The following is a 26,674-nucleotide window of genomic DNA, read 5'->3' on the forward strand; positions in this document are numbered from 1 at the left end:
TGGCATTTATTTGAGAGCATAATCAATGTTTAATGGTAGACTAGCAGTAAGGAGACCCAGATTCAAGACTTAAGGACACTGTACTAAGAATAGGCTAAGAAAGATGTGCTTGCAGGGTTAAATACATACAGAATATCAGAGAAAAGGGACACTATTTGAATAATAATTTTTATGGAAATATTTATCTAATAGGGAAAGTAACAGATGCACTCTCAAAAACCTGAGGTTATCTTTAAAACTATCAAAACCAAGCAAATAATAAAGCTATAAATTCACCATGGCATTTGTCTAATACAAATGCTCAGGTTCACTGAAAAAAGGGATGGAAAAGAACATCTATGAAAATCATTAAAAAAAAAAAGATTTGCTTTTTCTCCACAAATTAATCAAGCACCAAATAGGGTTCCAAACAGTGTTAAATGCTGCTTCAGATATAAACTTAATTTAGTATTATATTGCGGTTTCTGGAGCAGCACAACATCGTCTACACAGATTGTAAGTAGTATTCGACTTATGACCACAATTAAGCCCAACATGTCTATTATTGAGCAAGACAAGTTAGGTGAATTTTACCCCATTTTATGACCTTTCTTGCCAAAATTGCTAATTGAATTATTGTAGTTGTTAAATTAGTAACAAAGCTATTAAGTGATTCTAGCTTCATCATTGCCTTTGCTTGTCAGAAGGTTGAAAAAGATGATCACATGACTCCATTATAAATACATGACTGGGGATAATGCAGTACTCATGTAAAAAATGATCATAAGTCACGTTTTTCAGTACCTTTATAATTTCAAATGGTCACTAAACAAATTGTTTTAAGTTGAGGACTATGTGTATTTTATTAAAATCATTTGTTTCACCATCACAAGTGGGAAGTTCATAAAGAGATATTTCCACATATTTGATTATCTTCCTTAAGTACACTAACTTGTGTATAGAAAAGTTTGGTTGTGTGCACATGACCATTGAAACAGTACTTTAAAAACTGTAGAATTACAACTTACTTCAAAACTTCCATCTTCCTGTGATATAATCACAAAAGCGCTTCTATTTTATCAGCATTCTAAAATTGAATTGAGCGTCTGTTAACAGAATCCCTAATATTTGGAAAGATAATTTAACAGTGTATGTAAAATATTCCTAAAGAGCCATGAGGAGGAAACCATCTATAAGGAAATGACACAGAGCTCGCTGTTACACACTGATGCCCAAGAAAGTTGTACGGGAATAGGCAGGATCTTGTTACACAAAAATGTTTCCCAAAGTTAATCATTACCTCGCCTTTCCCGCAAGAACACCCCCCCCCCCCAAATCCCTCTAGACCCTCTACTTTCTGTTGACGGTTATAAACTGCCTCTTGTTTTGAAGGTGCGCGTGGTTTTTTCCTATTGGACACTCTCTTGATCCCTCCCTTCTCGTCACTCGAATACAGTATACTGTGGAGACCGAAAGATAAACTGACGGGACGAGAGATGGTTGGTGTACTACATTTCCCAAGAAGCTTTGCGCAGGCTAAGCTCTGTGATTGCTGCTATTTACTGCTCCTCCTCCTCTGTAAAGGAAAGCGCTTGCTGGTGAAGCGCGCGCCTGCTCTCCTTTCGCAGTGTGTATGTGTGTGTGTTTGTGTGTAGGCTGGCGCCGGGAAAGGAGTGAGGGCGGCGGCGGCGGCGGCGGCTGGAGGAGGTGAGCGCATCCACCCGCTCGCCTGACAGGTCCCATTCCCGGCAGAGTGGGGGTTCGGGACAGGGAAGGCATCCCCCAGCGAACATCCCATACTCCTGGCTGCCCAAAGGCGGCGGCGTGGGGCATGGGCCCCCCAGGGGCCCCGCCGAACGGCTTCTGCAGCATGAGCAGCAGAGGAATCGTCCGGAGAATTGCAGCGGAGAGGGATCGGGCGGCGCGGCTCTTGCTGGCAGCGGTGACTCTTGGCTGCCTTTGGTGTGCAATAGAGGCCCAGGTGAGAGGAGTCGCCCGTTGGGGAAGTTCGGAAAAAGACCTCGGAATCTGGAGTGTTCTTGGGGTGTCAAACCTTTTAGGAGTTTCCTGCTGGAGTTGAGATCAGAGAGTTGCGAGAGAAAGTGGAACCATCTTCGACTCACTTGCTGAGACCTCCTGGAAATCTTTCTTGAGGGCGGGGGGGGGGTTCTTTGCTCTAGGTTAGCAGGTGTTTAAAGCTGATTTGTAATTAAGTCAAGAGAATGTCAACTAGGATTATATTGTATCCTGTAAAGAAAGAAGTAGAGAGAGGGAGAATGAAGGACCTTTATATTAAAAGGGGGAAGCTCTGCTGTATTTCTGTGTCAATGAAGTGCAAAATTTGCTCAATAGAGGAAGGAAACCTTTGCGTGCTTAATATTTATTATCTTTTTAAAGTTCATTATGTCATGAAAAAGTCAGTTTAAATGTCAACGGATTGAAGAGCTATGTGGTAAGAGCAGCCCCATCTTTCTGGCTATTTGATCCAGTTCCCTCTTTGGGGAAACAGGTGCTTCTAAGAAAGCTGGGTCTCCAAGATAGTCAGATAGAAAGTGAAAGATGCTTGCATAAAATGAAGGATGCTTGATTAAAAAGAAAGATTTTTACATAAATCCCCTGGCATTGCTCAAACTATTGAGAATGTTATTGAGAAACTTATTTTTAACCATGCTTTCCTATTAGAAATACTTTGGGGGGTGGTCTCTTGAAATATAATACATGAATTCACAAAATGGGTACAAGTATGAATAGTATTGCACAGAGTCTGTTAATTGTCTAGATACAATCTCCCTCATGAATGTACCTGCGTGACATGCAGATTTGTAAACACAGTTTTTATAATAGCTGCTTAAAATAACAGCATTGTGTGAAGTGCGCTTTAAATTTGCCTTCAGTTTTATTGTATAGAATACGCCAAATTTTTCACGAAACTGCCTGCAGAAGCATATGCAGCTTACTTGAAAAGCTGATAAGCCAGTAAATATCTTTATGATAAATCACGCTAAACACAGTGGTTTTTTTTTCTCCAGAATATAAGAGCTGTGGTGGACCACACAAAGGCCTATCTAGTCTACCATTCCTTTGTCACAATTCAATCTGCGTATCGGTAGGAAGATCACAAGCAAAACTTGAGCGCAGTATTCTCTGTTTTATTCAGCAATAGTAGCCTTCTTCATTAAAATGTCTCTTTTTAAAAAAACAGTTCAAATTCATTACTACAAGCACATCTTGCAGAAGCAAATATAATAGTTAAATGCTGTGAAGAGATATTATCTTTTTATCTATTTGAGTCTAGTCAGTGCATAATTGGAAGTGAGTATCATTTTTTTTCCTTGTAAAAAGCCTAAGTTTCTTTGCTTTGAAGGAATATGTGGTTATTTCTTATTGGTTGTTCATTAAAGCACTTTAGGGTTTTAGTTCAATCTGTGCATATACTAAATAGAGATGGAAATATTCTGGGGACTTCTACCAAATTCATACTTGCCAATGCTACACAGAGCTAAAGAGAATTAAAGTTGTTAGGCCAGCATTTCTCAAATTTTTTGCCATCATGAAATGTTTGGAAAATATAATTAAAGATTAAACAAAGTGGGTAAGTCCTGGGCCCCATAATTAAATGTTGCCATCTTGTGGGACCTAGGAAGTGTTCCCTCTCTGTTGTGGCCCCTACCCTCTGAATAGTATTTATGATTTCATCATTTCAAAACAAGATAGGTGGCAAATAAATTTAATAAATAAAAAATAATTTTTATATGTCTAAGCAAAACCATGCTCATCATTCTTGAAATCCCATTTTTAGTGATTCCTCATTGTGTTTCCTGCTTACATTTGCAAAAACTTCATCTCATGTAGCACAGAGAATGAGAACTTACAATCAGTAACTGCGCTTAAGATCTGTTCAGTATTGCCAGCTGTATGAATGTTAACACTCACATTATGACTTGGATTATGACTTCTCAAAGAACCAGTTTTCAGCCACTGATCCATTCCCATGAACCAGTTGGCTATGGGCACAGGTAAGAAGGCAAGTCTGAGACAATAAGTCTTTAGCTTACTGTCAACATATCAAAGGGGAAGAGATGAGAACTGGGGCAATGAGTGGGCTTTGACCTGGGCCACCAGATGGACTTCTGCAGACAGTTGCAGGTATAGTGACCACTGAAAATCATTTAAGTACTGTTGTAAAACTTACAGATTAGAGATGAAAGTAGGCTTGGAAGATCTACTTTTCTCTTTACTTATTTCCCTAATATTTATCTAACAGGATCTAAAGCAAAGCACACACCTTTATTTGAGAATTTGAAATAATAACTGTATAACCCTTTTCCATACAATACACTGTCCCTCAAAGCTATCTCTGTGTAACATACCAGGGGTCATTTTGTTGCTAGGTAAAAGGAGTTATTTTCCTATTGCAAATTAATGAGACATCAAATAGTAGATCCACATTTGCCTTCTTGTCCGTGCTGTAGATATTCAGTCTATCACTATTCATTCAGTCTTATCAGGCAAAATGGTGGCTACAACTAGGCAACACATACAAAATGGCTTCAGTCACATAGATGTGACCACTATTTTGATCTTTTTGACACTCATGGATGCCCCTGTCTCAGCCATGAATACCTGAGTACAGTTTCCACTTAAGCTTTAGCATTTAAATTTTCCATTTGAGTAGCATATTTCGTCAACAGAAATGTTCCCTTCCCAACTCAATAATCGTGTGATAACTGGAGATTGTTGAAGTATTTCCATACATGATAGAAATACTTTTTGTCTACTTACCTACTGATATCTAATAAGTGCTTTATTCTTTTAATGTTTGAGGTACAAGAACAGGACAAATATTTTAAATATTTTAACATAATACTGCTTATTTGAAATTTAGCTACATTTTGAATTCATTTCTTATAGTTAAACATTGTATAAAATATTACTCTACATACTACTAAAACTCTCATTGTCGTGATCTTTAACTGAATGAAAGAGTATCATAGGGCAACAATTTTTGAACCAAATTACCTCAAATGGGCTAATTTACAAAATGTGTCCAAAATCCAGTACCCCTGATTTCCACTGGAATTAAATTTGGAAATTATGGCTGCTTCAGTGCTATTGGCTGTTGCTGGGGTGATGCAATGGTCACATATTCTTTATTTTCAGCGTGTGTGACAGTTTCCCAGCCAATCCCTCACTCCCTTATCCATCCAGCAGCAGCGACCTACTTACCTGCTGGAAAGGGAAGGGGATTTTCAACGTTCCCTCCCAGATTCCCACTAGGGAACTCAGTGGAAAAAGTGTCAGGAAGTTGGAAGTCTCTCCTGCACTCACTGCTTTTTTGCCTGCCCTTGGTCATTCGGTTTCTCTAGGTAAGGAAATGTCTTTGAAACGAGACCCAACATGGCATGGGTTGTCTAGTGCTAATTAGTTATTGTGGTTTAGTACTGTGAATGGTTTACACAGGTAAAAAGAGATTTCATTTGATGTGTTGTTATAATGAAGATAAGACCAATTGTGAAACATTTTCTTTTTATTTAAATATAAAGAGACCAAATTATGTATTTTCCCTTTTTTAGTTCTAAATTTTATAACATAATTGGATCAGTTAAAATAATTAAATTGTTACCTAAATTCCTGTTGCTTCTTACTATATTTAATCATTTCTTCTTGCAACCTAAATCTCCAGTGTAAATATCTTTTTTTGCTGGTATTTGTTTTTGTAGGTAACAGGATTACTTGATGACTGCTTATGTGACATAGAAAGCATAGATGACTTCAACAATTTTAAGATCTTTCCCAAAATACAGAAACTTCAAGAACGAGACTACTTCAGGTATTACAAGGTAAAGTAAAAATGGCATATTATTATAAAGCTGATTGAAATCTAGCTTTAATTCTCCAAAGAAAGGAATGAAAAAATAAAGAATAAGATGTGAAGAAATAAGTCATTTTTTAAAATATTTTTAAAAAGAGATCCAGGTAGTGGGGGGAAGAGAGGACTAGGACTGTGCAAACCATTTGATAGTGCCTCTCCTTAGGCGGCAGCTGCATCCCCCTTGGAGCTCTTTCTTGGTTCTCTGGGTGTGCATTAACAGATGACCTTTTGGGGCAGCCAATAAAGTACTATAAAGTGGCTGTGTATAAATGTGCCCAAAGAGATAGGCAGGAAAAGCCTTCAAAGCAGCTGCATGAAGCTTGTGAACAAATGTAGCTGCCTAATACATTCTGGTAGGTTACTTCATTTGTGGCAATAAAAATCCATTGCGGATGGGATGGATAATATTTGGAAACGTTACACTCAAGGCAAGATGTTTTGAAAAGTTGCTTAAATGTAACTATTAACTAGTTTGAAACCTTTTAACTAGTAAAAAGAAATATACTGTTTTTCTTAGTGAATTAATGAAATACACAAAGTATAACTGAAGGACTGACGGGAAATAATTAGCAGTTTTTTGCTGGAGATTATAACGGACTGACGGGAAATAATAAGTAGCAGTTTTTTGCTGGAGATTATAACGGTCAAATTTTAAATGGATGTGATAATGCATTCATACTTATGTTACTAGATTTTTGGCATGGGCTATATTTCCTCTGTTTCAAATGAATTCTCAGAAAATCTTCTAATTATTTCCAATGAGCTTTTCCCTTTTTGTTCAACTTGTTTAGTCTCATAATTTTAAAGGCAAACAGTTCTTAAATGAATATGAATGACCTTTACAAATTGTTATTCAAGGTTAATCTGAAAAGACCATGTCCATTCTGGGCTGATGATGGCCATTGCTCTATCAGAGATTGCCATGTAGAACCTTGTCCTGAGGTAAGTTTCAAAACAAAGGAGAAAGCTGAAACAATACTGTATTAACTCTTCTAGTCCTTGGTGTTCTCTGAGTTTTGTTTGCTTGTAGATGTTGGATTGCAATTAGGTAACATCGTTGGTGACAGTGAGTATTGTATTTTCTCACAGTTCATATAAAGTAGTTTGTCCTGATGGTATTGGTTTTCTCCTTGGATTAGAACAGTGGTTCTCAACCTGTGGGTCGGGACCCCATTTGGGGTCGAATGACCATTTCACGGGGGTCGCCAAACAAGTCTGTCCACCATTTTTCCCCCTTTTCTTTGGCCACGCCCATGGGGAGCTGTATTATGGGGTCGCGGCATTAGAAAGGTTGAGAACCACTGGATTAGAATATTGCTTTCTGCTTGATTATTTGTCTTGAGTGTTGGCTGCTGGAAGGAATGTGTTCTGGTCTTTTTTTAATTAATTGATTTCTCACCTTTATTATTGTTTATTTATTTGGAAAATTTATATGGACGCCTTCATGCTCACATAGTTATTTTTAACTAAAAGTGGCAAACCTATCTAATATTCCTTCCTCCTCCTGTTTTCCTCACAATGACAATCCTGCCAAATGAGTTGGGCTGAGGAGAGGCTTGCATGCCTAAGGTGGGACTAGAACTGACAGTCTTCTGGTTTTTAGGCCAGGACCTTAACCACTAGACCAAACCATCTCTCTATGTGATTAACCTTTTTTTGTTTCCTTGTTACTTTTTTATTGTCTCTTTTGAATGGTGTATAAAAATGGTTTATTTTTATTGCTATTTAATGAAGGAACTGTCAAGTGAAAATTACACCCCTACCAATATTGGCAGGGCAAGCTACTATAGATATATATCCACGTTCACTACCACTGATGACGATAGCTAGGTGAGTAATTAAACTTCTACAAGCAAACAACCTAGCTCAGAGAGTACCAAGAACGCCACAGTTCAACCCTGAGCTACATATATATTGGACTGACTATTCTATTGACAACATATTTATTGTTACTGTGAGGATTTTATGTATGTGGATGTCAGTGACAGAATGATAATTCAAATCTGCATTTTCTTGCATAAATGCTGTGTAGACTTTGGCTATGGTATAGGTATTCCTGATTTAAATGTTAATTGGATTTATCATTTTTTTCTTAAGCATTTTATAGAGAAATCCCTTTGCCTTTGTTGAATTTGACTCCCTTGAAATAGGCATGCAGACATCAAAACCTGTTAGATCGTAAATGAAAGTTTCTTAAGAGTCAATTTATTTGTCTGTAGAATTAATGCACAACTAGTCTTCCTGACTGGCTCCAATTCTGAATTTTCTTTAGTTCATTTATTTGGGAGTTGAAAATTGCTTGAAAAAAGGTAAAGATAAATGCTTACATTATTTGTATTTATTTTAGAGTAAAGTTCCAGTTGGAATTAAAGCTGAAAGTGCTAACAAAGTAAGTGATTTCTTTCAAAATAATCTAATACCGTCTCTTACATATGGCAAATAGTACATGTATAAAACCGAGAATTTGCTATCACTCATGCCACTCCTCAATTCTGATGTAACATTGTGCTATGTTACTCGGTGGCAAAACCAATGCCAGCATTCTTCTTGCTGTTTGTATATTGCTTTTCTCTTCTAGTAGTTGTAGCTGGCAGTAGTATATTTCATTGTACTTCCTTGTCATAGAAAAAGAGTTGATATTTCTCCTCCCTCCACCCGCACCTGCCTCTCTTTTTCTCTGTTTTCAAAGGTAACAAGAGACTAAATAGAACTATTCTAAATAGAACAGGATAGGATAGGAAACTGGTTAAAGTTGATATAAATTTTAGCTTAAAAATAACTTTAAGGAATTGTCTAGGCTAGGGAAATATGTAAGCACTGGAATAATTCTATTGTTATGTTAGTCTCTTGAAGTAAACATTGCAAACAGTTTTGCAGTGCTTTAAAAGCTCAGGGAACTCCTTCTATAATCTTCATATTTTTTAAAAAAATACATTCAGGTCTGGGACTTATGGGACTAAGTATTTATAATAATTCTTTAGTACAGTGAGGGATTTGGGGGAACACATGCAGCAGAAAGTTCAGGATTTGTAAGAGATTATAGTAATGTATTGAAAAATTAAGTACTATTTTGAAGCCAGTAATACTTTAGATAAATAACTGGCGAGTATTTATCTAAAAATATTGGTATTGGAGATATAAAGATTACATATTCTGTCTTTCAGTATTCAAAGATAGCAAATCATACCAAAGAACGTGAAGACTGTGAACAGGCTAACAAACTGGGTGCAATTAATAGTACCTTAAGGTAATTATGCCTTCAGTATTAGTGGAAGACATGATTCTTATTTAATGGTTCTCTGTATTTTCTATTCCTTATGTTCTGAGGAAACAAAATAGTTTCATATTTGATGTACCTTTTGCTTGAAACATTCGTGTCAGTTCAATTGAAATTATACATGAGATGAATACATGCATCAGAAACCTGATAGATTCTACAAAATAACTGCCTCTTAATTTCTTAAAATTATTCTAGTGCAATATATAATAAATCTGACTTTGACTCATCACCTCCTTATTACTTTTGGTCAGATGGTTCTAGTATTAGATGTAAACTTTCTTAATTTTAATGAGTTCAGAAAAAAACTATAGAACAACAATAACGAGGAATCAGTTATTTATTGCAACAGATGTAGCATAAATATATAATCTAATTCTGCTGCATCTGTACAGTAACTATGCAACTCTAATGGTTATTGTAAATAGTTAAAGTGGTTGCTGACTCTGTTACTACTTGGAAAATAATATAGGTGTTTGTGCTATTCTTATTCTCTTGTCTTGATCTATTTAATTGTAATCATTTGTGTCTTTATGAGCTTCTGTGAAAGCTTGTTTGGACTATTAACAGATATTTTTTCAGGTTCATCCTAATAATCATAAGTAATCTCTGATTTCTATGGAGGTTGACAGTTATATAAAAATAAATGCATTTAGTTCATAGCTAATTTTTTTTCTATCTCTCTTTCACATAGTAACCAAAGTAAAGAAGCTTTCATTGACTGGGCCAGATATGATGATTCCCAGGACCATTTTTGTGAATTGGATGGTAAAAATTGAGTCATATATTCTTCACTGTATAACTAAATAAACAAAATTAGAATTAATATCCATGTACTTTAAAATTGAATGTGTTAAATGCTCTTAAAATAGTTTTATTTGTAATAATCCTCCAAATATAATAAACCTTTGGGCTTACCATCTCTTATTACTTTCTTGGCTAATGTTAAGTATAACTTTAATTGCAAACTCTACTAATCCAATATGTTAATCTAATGGGAACCTGGTTGGCAGAATAATTAAAAAGAATGGAAAGCTAGACTGGAAATTATATTCAAAGTGGTCATCAATGATTCTTGATAAAATTAATGGGCTGCCATAAAAGATCAAAGACGAACTCATATCAAGAGAATTTATGGGGTGTTAGTAGAATTGGATTCAGAAGCAGAATTAGTTAAAGAATGTATGATTAAATGGGCACAAAACTTTGGTGAACCAGTTCTACTAGATACCTGGGAAATTATTTGGGTAAGGAATGTCAAATTTACACAAGCCCAAAATTTAAGGGAGAATTTTTATAAAATGTTTTATAGATGGCACGTTGATCCACAAAAAATGTCTCATATGTATCCTGACTTACAGCCTAAATGTTGGAGATGTGGATGTTTGGATGCTTCTTATTATCATATCTGGTGGTCGTGTAAAAATATAAAAGCTTTTTGGATTAAGATATGGTGGAATATTCAAAGAATTTTTAGAAGGAGGGTAAAATTTACCCCACAATTGTTTTTGTTAGGTATTGTTACTGATTGTGATACTAAAGAGACTACACTGATGTTAAATTTAATTACAGCGGCAAGGTTGTTAGTAGGGCAATGTTGGAAGAAGGAATCTTTGCCTACTTTGCAAGAGTGGTTTTTTAAAGTTTCTTATTTGGCGGAAATGACAAAAATTTCGGCTTTCTTGAAGGATCAATCGCAAGAGAAGTATTTTGGGGTGTGGAAAAAATGAATAGACTTCATACAATATAAGTTGGATATAAAAAATATTATTTAGTTTTTCAATAACTTATATTTAAAATTTAAAATATTTTATAGTTTTTATTTTTTTTATTTTTTTATTTTTTCCTATTTTTTTATTTTTAAGTATTTTTTTTGTATTCGTGTTTTTTCTATATATATATTATTGTTAAGTATCTTATAATCTGTTTAATTAATGTATTTAGATTTATTCATGGTTTATATTTTTTTTTTAAGATCTTTTGAAGAAATTTCAATTAAGCCTGTATTCAGCTCTGGGAAGATCGGGGGAGAGAATGGGAGGGTTGGGGAGGTTTGGGGAAGGGTTGTATTGTTTTTTAAAATTTTAAAAAATTTTCAATAAAAAAAAAATTAATGGGCTGCTATAAGATACAATCAGAGATGCATATTCTTCAACATTTTAATTAAGGTTTGGAATACTTACAAAATTTGCACATATGGCTACAAAAAGCAAGTGCAGTTTCAAATTGCATCAACAGAAGTTTTTCTGTTGTTTCCAAATCAAGGAATCAATAGTTCCATTTTTTTTTCTGTGCTTTGGTGATATGCTACTTTCATATTCAGTTTTGGACATTATACTTTAAGAAATATTCTGACAAATAAGGACACTTTGTCCTCCAAAGAGAGATGAAAAGAAGTGGCAATATTCTGACTTGCAGAAAAGATTGACAAGACATATGATAGGATTCTTCCAAGTACATGAAAAGATGTCACATAGATGTATACTATGTTGCTATGTGGCTAAATTGCTTTTATATGTGCTTATTTTCAATACACGGTTATGTTGAATGAACATAAAAATCAAATTGGGGTCTTTAAGACTCAGAGAAAAACAAACACTTTTAATAATTATTATTGGTATTTCTAGTAGTAGTAACAGTACCTCATTACTTTTTTAACATTTTACAATAAATGTTACGACAGACTTTCTGTTGTATTTATTTATTTATTTAAATTCCATTGCTGTCTAACTCTAAACCAGCTCTGGGCACCTTATAATGTAATAATAACACATACAATATGGAAGAAAACCAGATGAGAACTAGTCGCTCAGTACAAAAACATAGACATGTACAGGTAGTTCTCAACTTACAACAGTTCATGTAGTGACCATTCAAAGCTACAACAGCATTGAAAAAAGTGACATATGACCATTTTTCACACTTAACAACCATTGCAGCATCCCCATGGTCGTGATCAACATTCAGATGTTTGGCAACTGACTTATATTTAAGATGGGTGCAGTGTCTTGAAGGTCACATCTTTTGTGACCTTCTGACAAAGTTAATGGGGCAGCCAGATTCACTTAACAACCATATTCCTAACTTAACAACTGAATCAATTCATTTAGCAACTATGGCAAGAAAGTTTGTAAAATGGAGCAAAACCTACTTAACAAATGTCTCATTTGGCAACAGAATTTAGGGATCAATTGTAGTCATAAGTCAGGGACTATCTGTATTTCGTTCAATTGTATATAAAAATACAAAATAAAATATAAATATGCTATATTTAAAAATAGTTACATATTTATATTTAATGTCCACTTTATTTACAATACTCACATTTAAAATGTAAAAATATAAATGCACAATGTTGTTAATTTCTTCATAAATGCTTTTATATGGTATTACTGTAATTTGATCTTTTACATCAAGATAGCTCCTTATACTGAAGGTGTCAGCAAGTTGTATGTTCCAATTCATAATTAAGCAGTTCGGTTTTTCTTTGTTATTAGATGAGAGATCACCTGATGCTCAATATGTGGATTTGCTGTTGAATCCAGAACGATACACTGGATACAAAGGAACCTCCGCATGGAGAGTATGGAACAGTATCTATGAAGAAAATTGCTTTAAGTAAGTGAAAATAGAGGGCAAAATTATTTTATATTGAAATTTAAAATTCCTTAAATTACCAAAACATAAATTACCATATTTTTCTCATTAGGCCACGATCTGTGTATCGTCCATTAAATCCACTGGCACCAACCAAGGGTGAGTCATTAAATCCTTTGCAATTATAATATAACAATTCTGAATATTAGTTATTAAGTAAAACATTTTTTGGTTTGTTGCACAATCAGCCAGGTGTTTAGACTGGATTTTGCATTTTTATCCAGCTACCAAATCCTTCCCAAGGATTTGAAGGCAGATGTTGTTTGATGGGTATCAGAGATATTATCACTAACAATTTTATTATTATCCAGGCTTTTTTAATGTATATTTGTTCAACTCAACTTGGCAAATATACATTCATCAGTTAATGAAAGACATTGAGACCTAGCTATATATGATAGCTGTGCATAATCAGCAATTACATCTGAAAGCACAGTTCTGCAAACAATAATTCTGATTTGAATGGGAAGGCACTTCCACTTTTCAATTAAATAATAAGTATCAGAAATAATGTAACTTGTCTGATTTAGTAAAAAAAACTGCAACCAATCACCTGTTCTCAGTTTATGTTGTTTAATTAGAGATTTTTATTCTGGGAGGTGTAAAACACATTCTTTTAAAGTAACCTATAACTTGTAACAAAAAGCAAGAAGAAGTAACACATTTTTAAAAATTGAGATCCTTTGCAATCTTATGCCAGTATTCTTCCATTTTGTTATGGATGGCAAATATATCACTATTTGAATCTTTAACTCCTGAGAAAAACAATGATGGAGTTAATTACAATCAGAAAGTTCTGACTTTTTAAACTGACACATACAGTATATTTTTGATACTCAATACAGAAGTAAAGAATAAATTATAATACTTATCTTTTATAACTTTTTTTCAGGAGAGGATGATGGTAAGTTTTTGTGACATAATATTCTTTCACTGTATTATTTAAGATTCTGGAAAAAAATGTAATGAATGGGAAATCTCCCAGGATTACAACTTTACAATATCACCATACTATACCTAATGAATAAATTTCAGTGAGAGATATAAAGTAGGGAAGAAAAAGAAAAAAGTTGCATAACAAAAGTTTATTGGTTATATTGGAACACAGATGTTATCTAGGACTGTTAATCCCTTTCTCATGATTAATAGATGCTGCTAATATTTGATATACATAAACAATTGCCATTTATACTGTAAGTCTCTAGGGATCTTTATTGAATTCATGAAGTCCAGCAAAGTAGATTAGAATGAAGTTTATGTTTCCTGATGTTCCGTTACATTCCAGGGATCTTTATAGAAATTCTGCTACAACTTCCTTTAAATAAGCATGAATCAGATTTAAAATATCTGAACTCTTTTTCTCAACTTGAGAAATAAATATTTAAGAATTTAAATGAGCAGCAGTGAAGTGATACAGTGATTCAGTTTTATCACAAATTTTAAATGAGAGGGTAGATAATTTTGATATGTATTTTGGAGTATGCTGTAAATTTAGATTTTCAAAGTATTTATGATTAGATATGTTTAGGCCTTGTTTGAAATTAATTATTTTTGTGTTCACAGGAGAATCTTTTTATACATGGCTAGAAGGTAAATTTGGTATCATGTCAAAATTATAATGAAAAACTGCAAACTCTCTGTGTAATAAATTTAAAGAATGCATTCCTATTCCAGGAAATAAATAAATAAATATATATATATATATATATATATATATATATATATATATATATATATATTATATATATATATATATATATATATATATATATATATATATATATATGGCAAAGAATAAAATGAACACCAGGGTAATAAAAACTATAAAAGTTTAATTAAAAAGCGCCAAGCTTTCGCCGTCACCTGCCGGCATCCTCAGGGCTAATGCACCAGAGAGTGAGAAAATCTTTTATAGGCATGTCAGAGTCTGCGCCCAGCTCCTCGATCTCGTCATCGGGCCCAATTGATTCAACTGTACATGATTGGTTTGTTCCTTCCTATTCCTTTTAGTTACGTGTCCATCCTCATCCATCCTCCTTTCCCTTAATCTTGGGATGGGTGGGGTGAAACCCCTGTTATTCTGGTTATCCCTATGCTTTAACTCATCCCCCCCATCGGGTTCGAGTGGGAATGTGCGTTTCACCTTCCCTTCCCAATCATCCTCTGCTCGGTTGTTCTCTTTGCGGTAGCTTTCTCTTCCAATTTTAATGTTTTCACCTCTTATGTAACTGTCACCCGAGTAGTCCTGTAAGCTGTTCTGAGTTAAATGCGATGTACTGACGATCTGGGGTGGGTTGGTAAGTTGTTTGCCTATGGGGGGGGCGATCTCCTGGCTACCGCTGCGTCCAGTCGTCTTGCTTCTCCTCCCCCTTTCTTGTGCGTCCTGCGTTCCTTTCACACGCATCGTGCTTCGGAGATTCGGTCTGGGGGGGGTGGTAATGGAATTGCGGTCCTTTCGAGTGCCACAATACATTTCTTTGACTCTCCTTTTCTTTCTCACGCTGCTCATATTTGTGTGTGTCTCAAGGGAGTCTTCAGGGTCCATGGGCGGGGGGTGTGATGGTTCGATCTCGTGAGTCTCGTAAGTCCCGTAAGTCTCACCCCTTCGCATGCTCCTCCATTCCAATCTGCTCTTTTCCTTGTCTCTTGTGGCAGTCGCGGGTCCATCGTTAGCTACGCTCCGCAATCCACACTCTCTCACTCCAACCGTCCCAGCCGAGTGGAGGGATCTTCTCTTCCTCTCCGAGTTAGTTGATTCGCTTCTTTCCAAGCACAAGCTAACTGTCGGGTTTGGTTATTTGGGTTTTCTCCCACGTAAAATTGGAAGTGTCTTGGCGATGTTTCGACGAAATCTCATTCGTCATCTTCAGGCTGGTGCTTTCGGCTTCGTGCTTCTAGGAGCAATGTGTGGTTGTAGCTGTTTCCTCCTTTTAACTGCCAGTGGGGGTATGAACTGATTGGATGAGAGCTTGGCTGTGTTCTGATTGGATGGAGGTGTGTACTGATTGGTTAGGAGCTTGGCTGTGCTCTGATTGGCTGGGGGGTTGGCTGTGCTCTGATTGGCTGGGGGTTGGCTGTGCTCTGATTGGCTGGGGGAGTGTTCTGTTTGGGTGGGGGCTTTGTTGTGCTCAGGTTAGTCTGAGTTGCCGGGGGGGTTAAAATGGTGAGCTGCATTGCTAATTTTTGGCTTCGCGTTCGTGGTCGTGCCTCATCTTCATGGTGGGTGTCAGTTTGCTTCATGTATGGATTGGAGGGGGGGGGTTTAAAGGGGCTAATGATGCAGCTGTGGTCTGGCTTCTGGTTTGTGGTCGTGCCTCATCATCGGTGTGGCTTTGGGTTTGCTTTTTGCGTGGATGTGTGGTTGTGACATCCTGTGTGGTTTTTGTGAGTGTGGGTCTGGTGTCATTTTTTCTGTTAGGGAGTCGTTTGTCAATCAGGGCGGATTTCCAAATGGCTGGTAGGCGGGAGGTATCATCTCGTTTGTTCATGCTGTGTGGGCGTTTTTCTATCTCGATGGCTTCTCTGATTATTCTGTTATTAAAATGTTCAGTTTTGGTGATAGTTCTGGTCTTTTTAAAGTCAATTTCATGTCCTGTGATTTTAAGGTGTTGGACGAGGGAAGAAGTTGGTTCCTCTTTTTTGACTGAGTTCTTATTGTCGTCAATGCGTGCACTTATTCTTCTGTTGGTTTGTCCAATGTATGTGGTGGGACAAGCAGTGCATGGGATTTCATATAATCCTTGATTTTCTAACTCAATTTTGTCTTTGGGGTTTCTTAGGATGGTGGATATTTTTCTGTTTGTGCAGAATACTGTCTTGATGTTGTGTTTGTGGAGGATCTTGCTGATTCTGTCTGTGGTGCCTTTTATGTATGGGAGGAGGGTTTTGCTGTTTTCTTGTTCTCTGTCTTGGATTTTTGTGGGATTTCTTTTTAGATTAGTTTGGTAATCTTATTTTTTTGGAATCCATTGGATGTTAATACATTAATGAGAGTGTGTAGTTCGGTTTTTAGGTGTTGTTCATCAGCTAAGCGTTTTGTTCTGGAGATGAGTGTCTTGGCTAAGGAGTTGATCTGTGCTGGGTGGTGGTGTGAGAGAGCATGCAGATAGCGGTTTGTGTGTGTTTTCTTCTGGTAGATGGTGTGTCCTAGGGAGCCATTGGATTTCTTTTAGACTAAGACATCCAGGAAGGGAAGTTGGTTATTAGCATCCATGCAAAAAGCAAACCCAAACCCACACCGATAATGAGGCACGACCACAAACCAGAAGCCAGACCACAGCTGCATCATTAGCCACTTTAAACCCCTCCAATCCATACATGAAGCAAACTGACACCCACCATGAAGATGAGGCATGACTACGAATGTGAAGCCAAACAACAGCAACGCAGCTCACCATCTCAAATCCCCCTGCAACTCAGACTAACCTGAACACAACAAAGCCCCCACCCAAACAGAACACTCCCCCATCCAATCAGAGCACAGCCAACCCCCCATCCAATCAGAGCACAGCCAAGCTCCTAACCAATCAGAACACACCTCCACCCAATCAGAACACAGCCAAGCTCTCACCCAATCAGTTCATACCCCCGCTGGCAGTTAAAAGGAAGAAACAGCTACGATCACACATTGCTCCTAGAAGCACGATGCCGAAAACACCAGCCTGAAGACGACGAATGAGACTTCATCGAAACGTCACCAAGACACTTCCAATTTGACACAGGAGAAAACCCGAATAACCAAAGACCTACATACAAACACCCGCGAAAACCTCAGAAAACACACACACACACACACACACACACATTAGCTAAAAAAAAACCTGTTAGCTAAAAAAAAACTGTTGATTTTGCAAGACTTGGTCATTTTTACTAAATGCTTTCAATAGTGAAATTAATGTGTACCACTGACTAGGGCTGTGCAAAACATTTAAAAGATATGCCTTGCAAATCATGTTAATTGAAAAAAAAATGTCTCTCTTTAAAGTCTTGAAGCAAACATGGCAGCCATGGCAGTGAGTGCACTTATTTTGAACATCCCAGTTCTCTGCATGTATCTGCCAGCTCTGAAGTCTCAGCCTTTAAAAGGATATGGATGGCCTGATGTTTCCAGAAGTGTTTCACTCACTCTAACAAACTTTGCAAAATACCTTCTTCTTTACAAAGCACATGTTTTGAATGCTCTGCTCAGCTCTTCTTTTAATCGCCAAGCTCTAGGTCAATTTTGCATAGCAGCCAGGAATCACACTCACATATAAATGGAAAAAAATAGAAACGTGATTACTACAGTTCTGAATGAAATACAATAGTACTGATTTTATTATTCAAATCAAGTGTTGTAAATATTATCTAAAATATTACAATATCTCCTATACTCAAGGCATGTCTTATCAGTGGATTGCTTTGATCAATTTCTCTAATCTGGTGATATTCACCCATTTTGGATACATCTTGTTGTATGGTTTAAATATAAAACAAAACCATTGTTTTCCATTATGTGACAGAACTGAAATAAACCTTGGATCTGGCACTATCCATTTCTGCTCTTTGCATGCTAAAGGAAAAGATCCACTAGCATTTTTAACACAATGGGCTTTTCCTAAGATGTTCTAACTTGGATAGTGATTAGTGGAAATAAGGCAGAAATTGAAATAATGTGTTTTTCTCTAGCTTTTTGAGCTTATCTTTGAATGAATGAAAAATATTTTGCCAGCCATAGAAAGCTTTCGATCTGCTAGGGTGATGGTTCTCAACCTTTTCTTCACCCTGGACCCCCTTTAAATACCTTTTGTGGCCACAGACCACCAAAGACTTAACTAAAAATTTAAATCATAATATTTCTTCAAGCCTTTGCGGACCACCTGTGATGACATTATAGACCCCCAGGGGTCCACAGACCACAGGTTGAGAGTCACTGTGCTAAGTGATCCTGTTTGTAGAAAATCTTTTCTGATACTTCCTGCAGTTGTCTGTGCTGTTCTAGATAGTCCCATCAGTTCTCCATAAGTTGCAAAGTTGAAGGGAGCAAAATTTCCCTTTTGTATCTATCCCGGTGGGATACTGCCAATCTCAAAAAGCAAAACTTCCACTTTCTTCAAGGTAGAACTATTAGAGGTATCCTCAACTTATGACCATAATTGAGCCCAAAAGTTATGATGGTAAGTGACACATTTGTTAAGTGAGTTTTGCCCGTTTTACAACCTTTCTTGCCACAGTTGTTAAGTGAATCACTGCACCTGATAAGTTAGTAACCTGGTTGTTAAGTGAATCTGGCTTCCCCATTGACTTGTCAGAAGGTCACAAAAGATGATCACATGACCTTGGAACACAGCAACGGTCATAAATATGAGTCAGTTGCCAAGCATCTGAAATTTGATCACAATGTAATGGGGGTGCTGCAAAGGTCATAACTGTGAAAAACAGTCATAAATCATATTTTTCAGTGCCGTTGCAATTTTGAATGGTCGCTAAATGAACTATTATAAGTCAAGGACTATCTGTATAGCACAACACTTTCTAACAGGATTATTGAATTATTTTCTAATTAATTGGGTTTTAACAATATTTTTTATATTGTCATCTAGGGCTTTGTCTTGAAAAACGTGTATTCTATAAACTTATTTCAGGACTTCATGCAAGTATCAACTTACATCTTTGTGCAAACTATTTACTTGAAGGTATTTGTGATTTTTTTTTGTAGGAAATTAATTTTTCCACTATTCTCATAAAAACAATTTTAATACTTATTTTAAAGCATTGTTTTTCTTTGTTCAGAAACATGGGGAAGACCTCGTTGGGGATCTAATGTCAAAGAATTCACCCAGCGTTTTGACCCTAGTGAAACAAAAAGTGAAGGACCAAGACGACTAAAAAATTTATATTTCCTATATTTGGTGGAACTGCGTGCATTGTCAAAGGTTGCATCATACTTTGAGCGTTCAGTTGTGGACCTTTATACTGGAAATTCACAGGAGGATACAGAAACTAAGTCTCTCTTGTTAGAAATCTTCCAAGATACAAAGTAGGTGTGCTTTTAGTCTCCACCTTTAGTATGTATTCAGATACAGACAACTGAATAAAGTTGATTTCAGTAGATCTTTAGGGAATTGCAGGAAAATGAAGGTATTAAAACAGATCTAAAAATATGGTTGAATTCACATATCACATTAAACTACTGTTTAACCATATTTTATTGAATCAGTCCCAGATGACTGGGTTTCTTTAATAAATTAATCCCAAATCCTAAACAACAAAACAAACAAGTTTGCTTAGCAAGATGTGGGAAGCAACTTGAGAGTCCAAAGGATATTTGCAATGGAAAGGAAGCTCTCCAGAAAGGAAAACTATGACTGTCAGAGGAAAGACTCATTTGTATCCAGCTGCAGTTTAAATTGTGCAAATAATTAATACCTGGGGTTTTTTTAATCCAAAAGGAAAAGAGAACATAACTATTGCTCTTCTTATCTTAGTCACATAGTCAGATGTCTTGAAGCAGATAGCCAAGTCATCAGGATTATGACAGTTAATTTGGAAGAAATGCAATTGGCCAAAGAGGGCCAACTGAAACATTGTGCTGAAATCACACATGTGGTTAACACATACAGGAAATTGGTTTTAGGTTGCTGACAAACTGATTGGTGATAAACTCAGCCAATATATATAACAGTATTTACTATTTTATTCTTTGGCATTTTTTATTCTTCCTTTGAATTAGTTAAGATGGAGTGTTTTGATTAGAAATATCAAATTATTGAGAAAGGTGCCATGTCAAGTGAAATTCAGTGAGCTAGTAATCTGTTATACTGTATGCTTTTGTGGACAACTGCTGCATCTTAGAATGCTGAACTGTGTTACAGGATATTGGGGCCAGAGAGAGCAATAGCTCAGTGGAAAAAGCTAGAAGGTCTGGGTGAACTTCAATAGGAGCCATTGTGGTGCAGTAGTTAGAATGTAGTATTGCAGGCTAACTCTGCTTACAGCCACAAGTTCGATCCTGACTAGCTGAAGGTTGATTCAGCCTTCCATCCTTCAAGGTTGATAAAATGAGGATCCAGATTGCTGGGGGCAATATGCTGACATTTGTAAACCGCTCAGAGAGTGCTATAAAGCACTATAGAGTGGTATTTAAGTCTAAGTGCTATGGCTAAGTGCTATTGCTATTTGATAGAAGGCATAGGGAATGGTCTTGAAGTTCAGAAAGAAGTACAGAAGGAAGAGCCACTATCAAGGAAATGGTTAAAGTAAGAGGGATTTGAATTTGGGCCAAGAAAATAACTTGAACCCTGTCAAACGAGCATATCCCTAGTTTAGATAAAGATAAAGTGAGTAAGGACAAAATACAATCAGACTTGCAAGATTCTGTTACTGTAGCTGTTACAATGAAAGCAATCCTAGCCTCTATGGGGTGGGTGCGGTTTTGGCATGACGCATCCGGCCCGTGGGCCGGCAGTTTGACATGCCTGCTCTATGGCATTGGTTTCTTAGTCAAGTCTACTGTGTTAGCTGACAACTTCACTCTGAGGACAATAGCTATAAGTAGCAGATTTGTTAAAAGATCTGTCAGGTATCATGATATGCATACAGTATGTAGTTTTGGATGGAGTTCTCTCTAAGTCTTTTGAATAATAATATTTTCTATTGTCAGAAAGTTAGTCTATAAGTGTTCATTTGTTTCTATTTATCAAGAAGGAATATAGTGACATACTATAAAACTCACAAGACATTACATCCAGATAAGAAAAGGGAGAGTTTCATAAAAGAGTTGGAGAGAAAGACAAAATTGAGAACTATGGCTAAAACTGCTATATGATGAAGAATTTCATATTATTTCCTTTGGGATATTTGTTGAGAATCCTTTGGGAAAAAAACATAAAAGTAACTGTTCTGCATTGCTTATAGAATTGGACAAACCATGTAGCTGGGTATGGCTATAATATATATTTTGATTCTTGAACCATATCTTAAACATTTTAGGTACTGTAGATATGTCAAGTAATTGTAGAAAGTGGAGCATTATTACTAGTATCCAAACAGTTTTGTTAAATAAGTCTAATTCATTATCTAATTTTTCTAGGTCCTTTCCTATGCATTTTGATGAAAAGTCCATGTTTTCTGGAAACAAAAAGGAGGCCATATCTTTAAAGGTAAATATAATTTTTACCTTGACAATTTACGTAAATTGCAGAAATGAAAGAAATTTTAAATTACATTAAATCATGTTTCTTTGCTTTTGTGTGTGCATTTGATTATATTGTTTTTATATCTGAAGCAACATCATTAAACATCAAGGTACTTTTAAGTTCTTACAAGTAATATTTCAGAAAAGTAGCAAGCAAGTCATTAGAATATAAGATTCCAGATCAGTAGATTATCCCATTAATCGGAATCTCTGTTATGCTATCTACTTGCATAATTTTGAGTCATCTCTGTATCTCTACTGTTAATTTACAGCTATACTTTATAGCAGCGGTTCTCAACCTATGGGTCGCAACCCCATTTGGGGTCGATCGACCATTTCACGGGGGTCGCCAAGCAAGGCTGTCCGCCATTTTTTTCCCCTTTTCCGGCGGGTGCCTTACCTTCTTTGGGCTGGGCCAGCTGGTGGCCCAGCCGGTGGTCGGCCTGCTCCGTCTCTGCCGCTTGCCAGCTACGCCTCGGCCAGCGCAGGGGGCAGCACCATGCATGTGCGGTGCTCCCGGGCAGGGAAAGTCCTCGACTTACGACCGGTTGGATAGTCCTCGACTTACGACCGGTTTAGTCCTCGACTTACGACCGGTTTAGTCCTCGACTTATGATCGGTTGGGGTTGCGGCATTAAAAAGGTTGAGAACCACTGCTTTATAGCTTTATGATAAATGCCAATTCATAAGCTTCTTTACTACATGAAAAATGAAACTTTTTCTCTTTATGAGAATATGAAAAAAGCATCCGGGGCAGGGATCAAATGATGGAACAAGTGTTATGTCATTCTAATGCGAACTCCACCTTTTTTTAGATACGTTGTTGCACACATTTACAAAAGGGGCAGTACAAAAGCAATGCTCATTTCATCCTTTTGTCAACGTATTTTTTTCAAAGCCAATAGTACTTAATGAAACTGATATAGAATTTATAACATTAACTATGGATATTCCCACTCAGCTTGCTATCAGATTAAAAATGGTTGCAAACTATGGTTTGAACTAATTAGTTTGAAGGCTTAAATGGTTACCTCCGAAAGGAAAAGGATACACAAAATTAGCAAGTAAAGAAAACATTGAGAGAAGAGAATGTTGGACCATCATCTTTAGAATCACTAATGCATTAGAAAAAGCTTTAAACATGTTTTTCTGTATTGGTAGGAAGAATTCAGATTGCATTTCAAAAACATATCTCGCATAATGGATTGTGTTGGATGTGATAAATGTCGGTTATGGGGAAAATTGCAGGTATGTGAGGTTTTTTTCATGTTTTAAGGTTAACATTCTTACATAGCAAAACAGTTGCTCACACTAGGTAAACTATTTCCTATACTCTGCATCTCTAAGGCCAGTTAATGTCAATATGGTAAATTTTAGCTTTACCTCAAAACCAGATATTTCATATTTGCTTTATTATAATATTCACGCTATGCAAGTTGTACATGTCATTTCACCAATTATAGAATACATTTTCTGTATAGTAGGAATACATACTATATTATGCAATATTATTTGACATTTATATTAAAATACTGCATAGAATAGCACTTAGACTTATATACCACTTTATAGTGCCTTATAGAACTAAGCAGTTTATAGAATCAGCATATTTCCCCCAACAATTTACCGACCTTGGAAGGATGAAAGGCATCATCTTTGAGCCAGCCAGGATCGAACTTCTGGGAGTGGGCAGAGTTAGCTGCAATACTGCATTTTAACCACTGTGCCACCATGGCTCCTTTTAATTCCTTGAAAATGAAGTTTTAATTCTTCATTCAATAATTAATTTAATAAACTGAACTGAAAACAAAACAATGTGCATTTAGCAAATGGAGACTGATCTGCTTTTTAAATTTTCTATCTGTTTTGAGGTGAAGTGAGAATGAGAGAATTTTGTTGATATAAGACCTGCCCCTACCTGGGGCTAGTTGTGCTTTACTCTGGGTTCTTGGTTTGAGTCGCTGAAATAGAGATGATAATTAGTTTTCAAATCACTTTTGAGAGATTGGAGAGTAGAAATGATGGCAGTGTAGAAGTGTCCAAAGTTGTTAATTAATGTATATTGTACTCTTGCTATTTAATATATTGGCTCTCTTTCAGACTCAGGGTTTAGGAACTGCTTTGAAAATCTTATTCTCTGAAAAAGAAATAAAGAATCTTTCTGAGAACAGTCCATCAAAAGGTTTTCAATTGACACGGCAAGAAATAGTTGCTCTTCTGAATGCATTTGGAAGGTAAGTTACAAGTGAAATTTGTTATAGCTATTTAGTGATAGGCTGGGCTCTTTCTTCATGTGATACGGACTTTAAAAATATATATGTACAAGTAGTCCTCAATGTATGACCACAATTAAGTCCAGAATTCTTGTCATAAATCATTGCAATAATGAATTTGACTCAATTTTATGATCATTTTTATGACAGTTGTTAAGGTAGGCTCCATGGTTGTTAAGCAAATCATGTGGTCATTTAGCAAATCCAGCATATCCAATGGTGTCTTTTGTTGTTTTCTGACAAAAACCATAAAAATTGTTGCAAATCACAGTCACGTATCTGTAGTAAATGCGAGACAGTAACCAAATATCTGAAATGCAGTCATGTGACAATGGGGGATAGTACTGCAGTCGTAACTTTGAAAACAAGTTTGTAACTAACTCTTTTTGAGTCCATTGAATCTTCAAGTAAGTGTTACGGTGCCAATTGTTAAGTCAGGATTATCTGTATTTTCTCCAAAAGCTATAATCTCCTCTCACGGTAACTTACACAGTACCACCATTCACAATAAAAGGGAATCTAATCCATTTTAGTCAAATTAAATAGCTCTAGACTTTAAGTGCATCAGACACACACATAGTGTTGAAGGTGGATAAGATAATTATTTTAACGAACTGCAGTATCTAAGTTTTAGATCAAATTGCTGATTTGATCTAAAAGTCAAGCTGGAGTTTCATGTAGGAAGTGCTTCCTTGTTTTAATACTGAACTTCTCTAGACTCGGTCCTTCTTCCCTTCTCTTCCTCACAGACTTTCTACAAGTATACGAGAACTACAGAATTTCAAAGTCTTACTGCAACAGAAAAGTTAACGAAGGCTTGGTACCTACTGGTAGAAGCAGCCACTAATTTAACCCCAGGCAAAATGAAGCCAATCTGCATACAAAACTGTTCTAGAAAGGCAAGAATACATATATATTTCCAACTTGAATATTTAAAATAAAAAAGGTTAAGACATTGGACAAAATATTTATGGATAAAATACCTGGCTTTAATTATGTAAATTACGTTTGTTTTTAACTGTTTCACTGTTCTTACTCTCTACTACTTTTGTTTCATTATCATTCAAAAGAAATGTTGCCTCTCTTGCTTTACATCAGTGTTTCCCAAACTTGACAATTTTAAGGCATGAGGACTTCAACTCCCAGAATTCCACAGCCAGCACTGCTGGCTGTGGAATTCTGGGAGTTGAAGTCCTCATGCCTTAAAATTGTCAAGTTTGGGAAACACTGCTTTACATCAATATGCAGGAACTTCATTCAGGCTGCATTGCTCCCATGGAAAAGATTCTTCCAGCATTTCCTAAAAATACCTGGTGGAAATGCGTTTTTTATGTTTATTTGGAGGAATTGATAATATGTAAGAAAAATGTTTTCTTGCATTTATATTCCATTTGTTTGTTACAGTCTCTGTCATGGCCAGTAAATATTTTACTAAAATAAGCCCCTTGGCATTCAGGGGAACTAGTTATTGGGGAATCTCAAGTTATTTTTGTGTTAGCCTCCTTGCCCTCTCCTCTTTTCCTTTTCTTCGTTTTTTCTACAGCACAGCTGCTTTCTCTGTGAGGAGATAAAACTGGATTAAATTACTTTATCAGTTTTTATTTTAAGTGGATGATGAAAGGCTTTTCCCATTAACTGCTACTAGCTTAAAAAAATTGGCTCAAGCTTTATAGTCGTGGACCTTAAATCTTCCATTTCAAAAACCTTACAAAGTCCTCTTATTCTGGTGCTCTTCTATTCAAATACAATAAGAAATACAATAAAATATTTTCACAGACAAATGTCCAAAAGTCACTTCCAGAATTCAACAGAGCACATCCTATCTATGCAATCTCTAATTACACCTTTAAAAATATAGTCTCTAATATAATATAATAAAAGGATATTCTATACATTTGTTCCTAAATCTTTAACTACAAAGGGGAATCTAGTTATCAGAGAACAGTTGCAGGTAATAAACATTTAAATTCTTAATCTGCAGTAGGAGGAAGTCTGTAAATTGTGAATGAGCACTTTATTTAAAAACTGTTTGTAATGTAATATTTGTATTCTGTGAGGGATGTTTGAATGAATGTCAGGTTAAGTACAATATACAGATTTGTACATATTTTGCTTTGCTTTGATAAGTAAAACAGTCTTTACAAAATGAATTAAAAGTGCTCTTAACATCTTCTAATTTAAGACATGTCTGCTGTTATTGTTCTTGTGTGTGTGTATGTATGTCTATTTATACTGCATGCTTTAACCAACATTATTCCATAACTTTGTGATTTAAGTATTTAAAAATGAAGTATTATTTATTCTCAACTATATATTTTTGTACATATGTGAATTTTCCAGTGATAACTAAATGAAGAGAACTGTAATGTATTACCCATATAATTTAAGACTTCATTGTTTATTGAAATCAATAGATAGTGAGCCATATTCTAAAGACTGCA

General features: G+C 36.0%; 1 protein-coding gene across 1 annotated transcript; it reads left to right on the top strand.

Moving 5' to 3' along the window:
- The first annotated feature begins 1,557 nt into the window (after positions 1-1,557).
- Positions 1,558-26,414, top strand: ERO1B (endoplasmic reticulum oxidoreductase 1 beta). The gene is made up of 16 exons (XM_039352970.1): positions 1,558-1,960; positions 5,700-5,819; positions 6,710-6,793; positions 8,199-8,240; positions 9,016-9,098; positions 9,823-9,896; positions 12,626-12,746; positions 12,838-12,884; positions 13,678-13,689; positions 14,349-14,375; positions 19,367-19,459; positions 19,557-19,803; positions 21,856-21,925; positions 23,122-23,208; positions 24,061-24,194; positions 24,983-26,414. Exons 1-16 carry the CDS (start codon positions 1,811-1,813, stop codon positions 25,041-25,043), a joined length of 1,452 nt encoding a protein of 483 aa, XP_039208904.1. The 5' UTR covers positions 1,558-1,810; the 3' UTR covers positions 25,044-26,414.
- Positions 26,415-26,674: the final 260 nt, after the last annotated feature.

Source organism: Crotalus tigris, unplaced genomic scaffold (assembly GCF_016545835.1).
Source record: "Crotalus tigris isolate CLP2741 ecotype Arizona unplaced genomic scaffold, ASM1654583v1 scf7180000018486.1709376, whole genome shotgun sequence".
Taxonomy (NCBI): Eukaryota; Metazoa; Chordata; class Lepidosauria; order Squamata; family Viperidae; genus Crotalus; species Crotalus tigris.

Coding starts and splice junctions, on each gene's coding strand:
- ERO1B (XM_039352970.1), top strand. CDS start 1,811: ATGGGCCCCCCAGGGGCCCCGCCGAACGGCTTCTGCAGCATGAGCAGC. Junction 23,209..24,060: donor GGTTATGGGGAAAATTGCAG/GTATGTGAGGTT, acceptor GCTCTCTTTCAG/ACTCAGGGTTTAGGAACTGC. Junction 24,195..24,982: donor CTTCTGAATGCATTTGGAAG/GTAAGTTACAAG, acceptor TCTTCCTCACAG/ACTTTCTACAAGTATACGAG.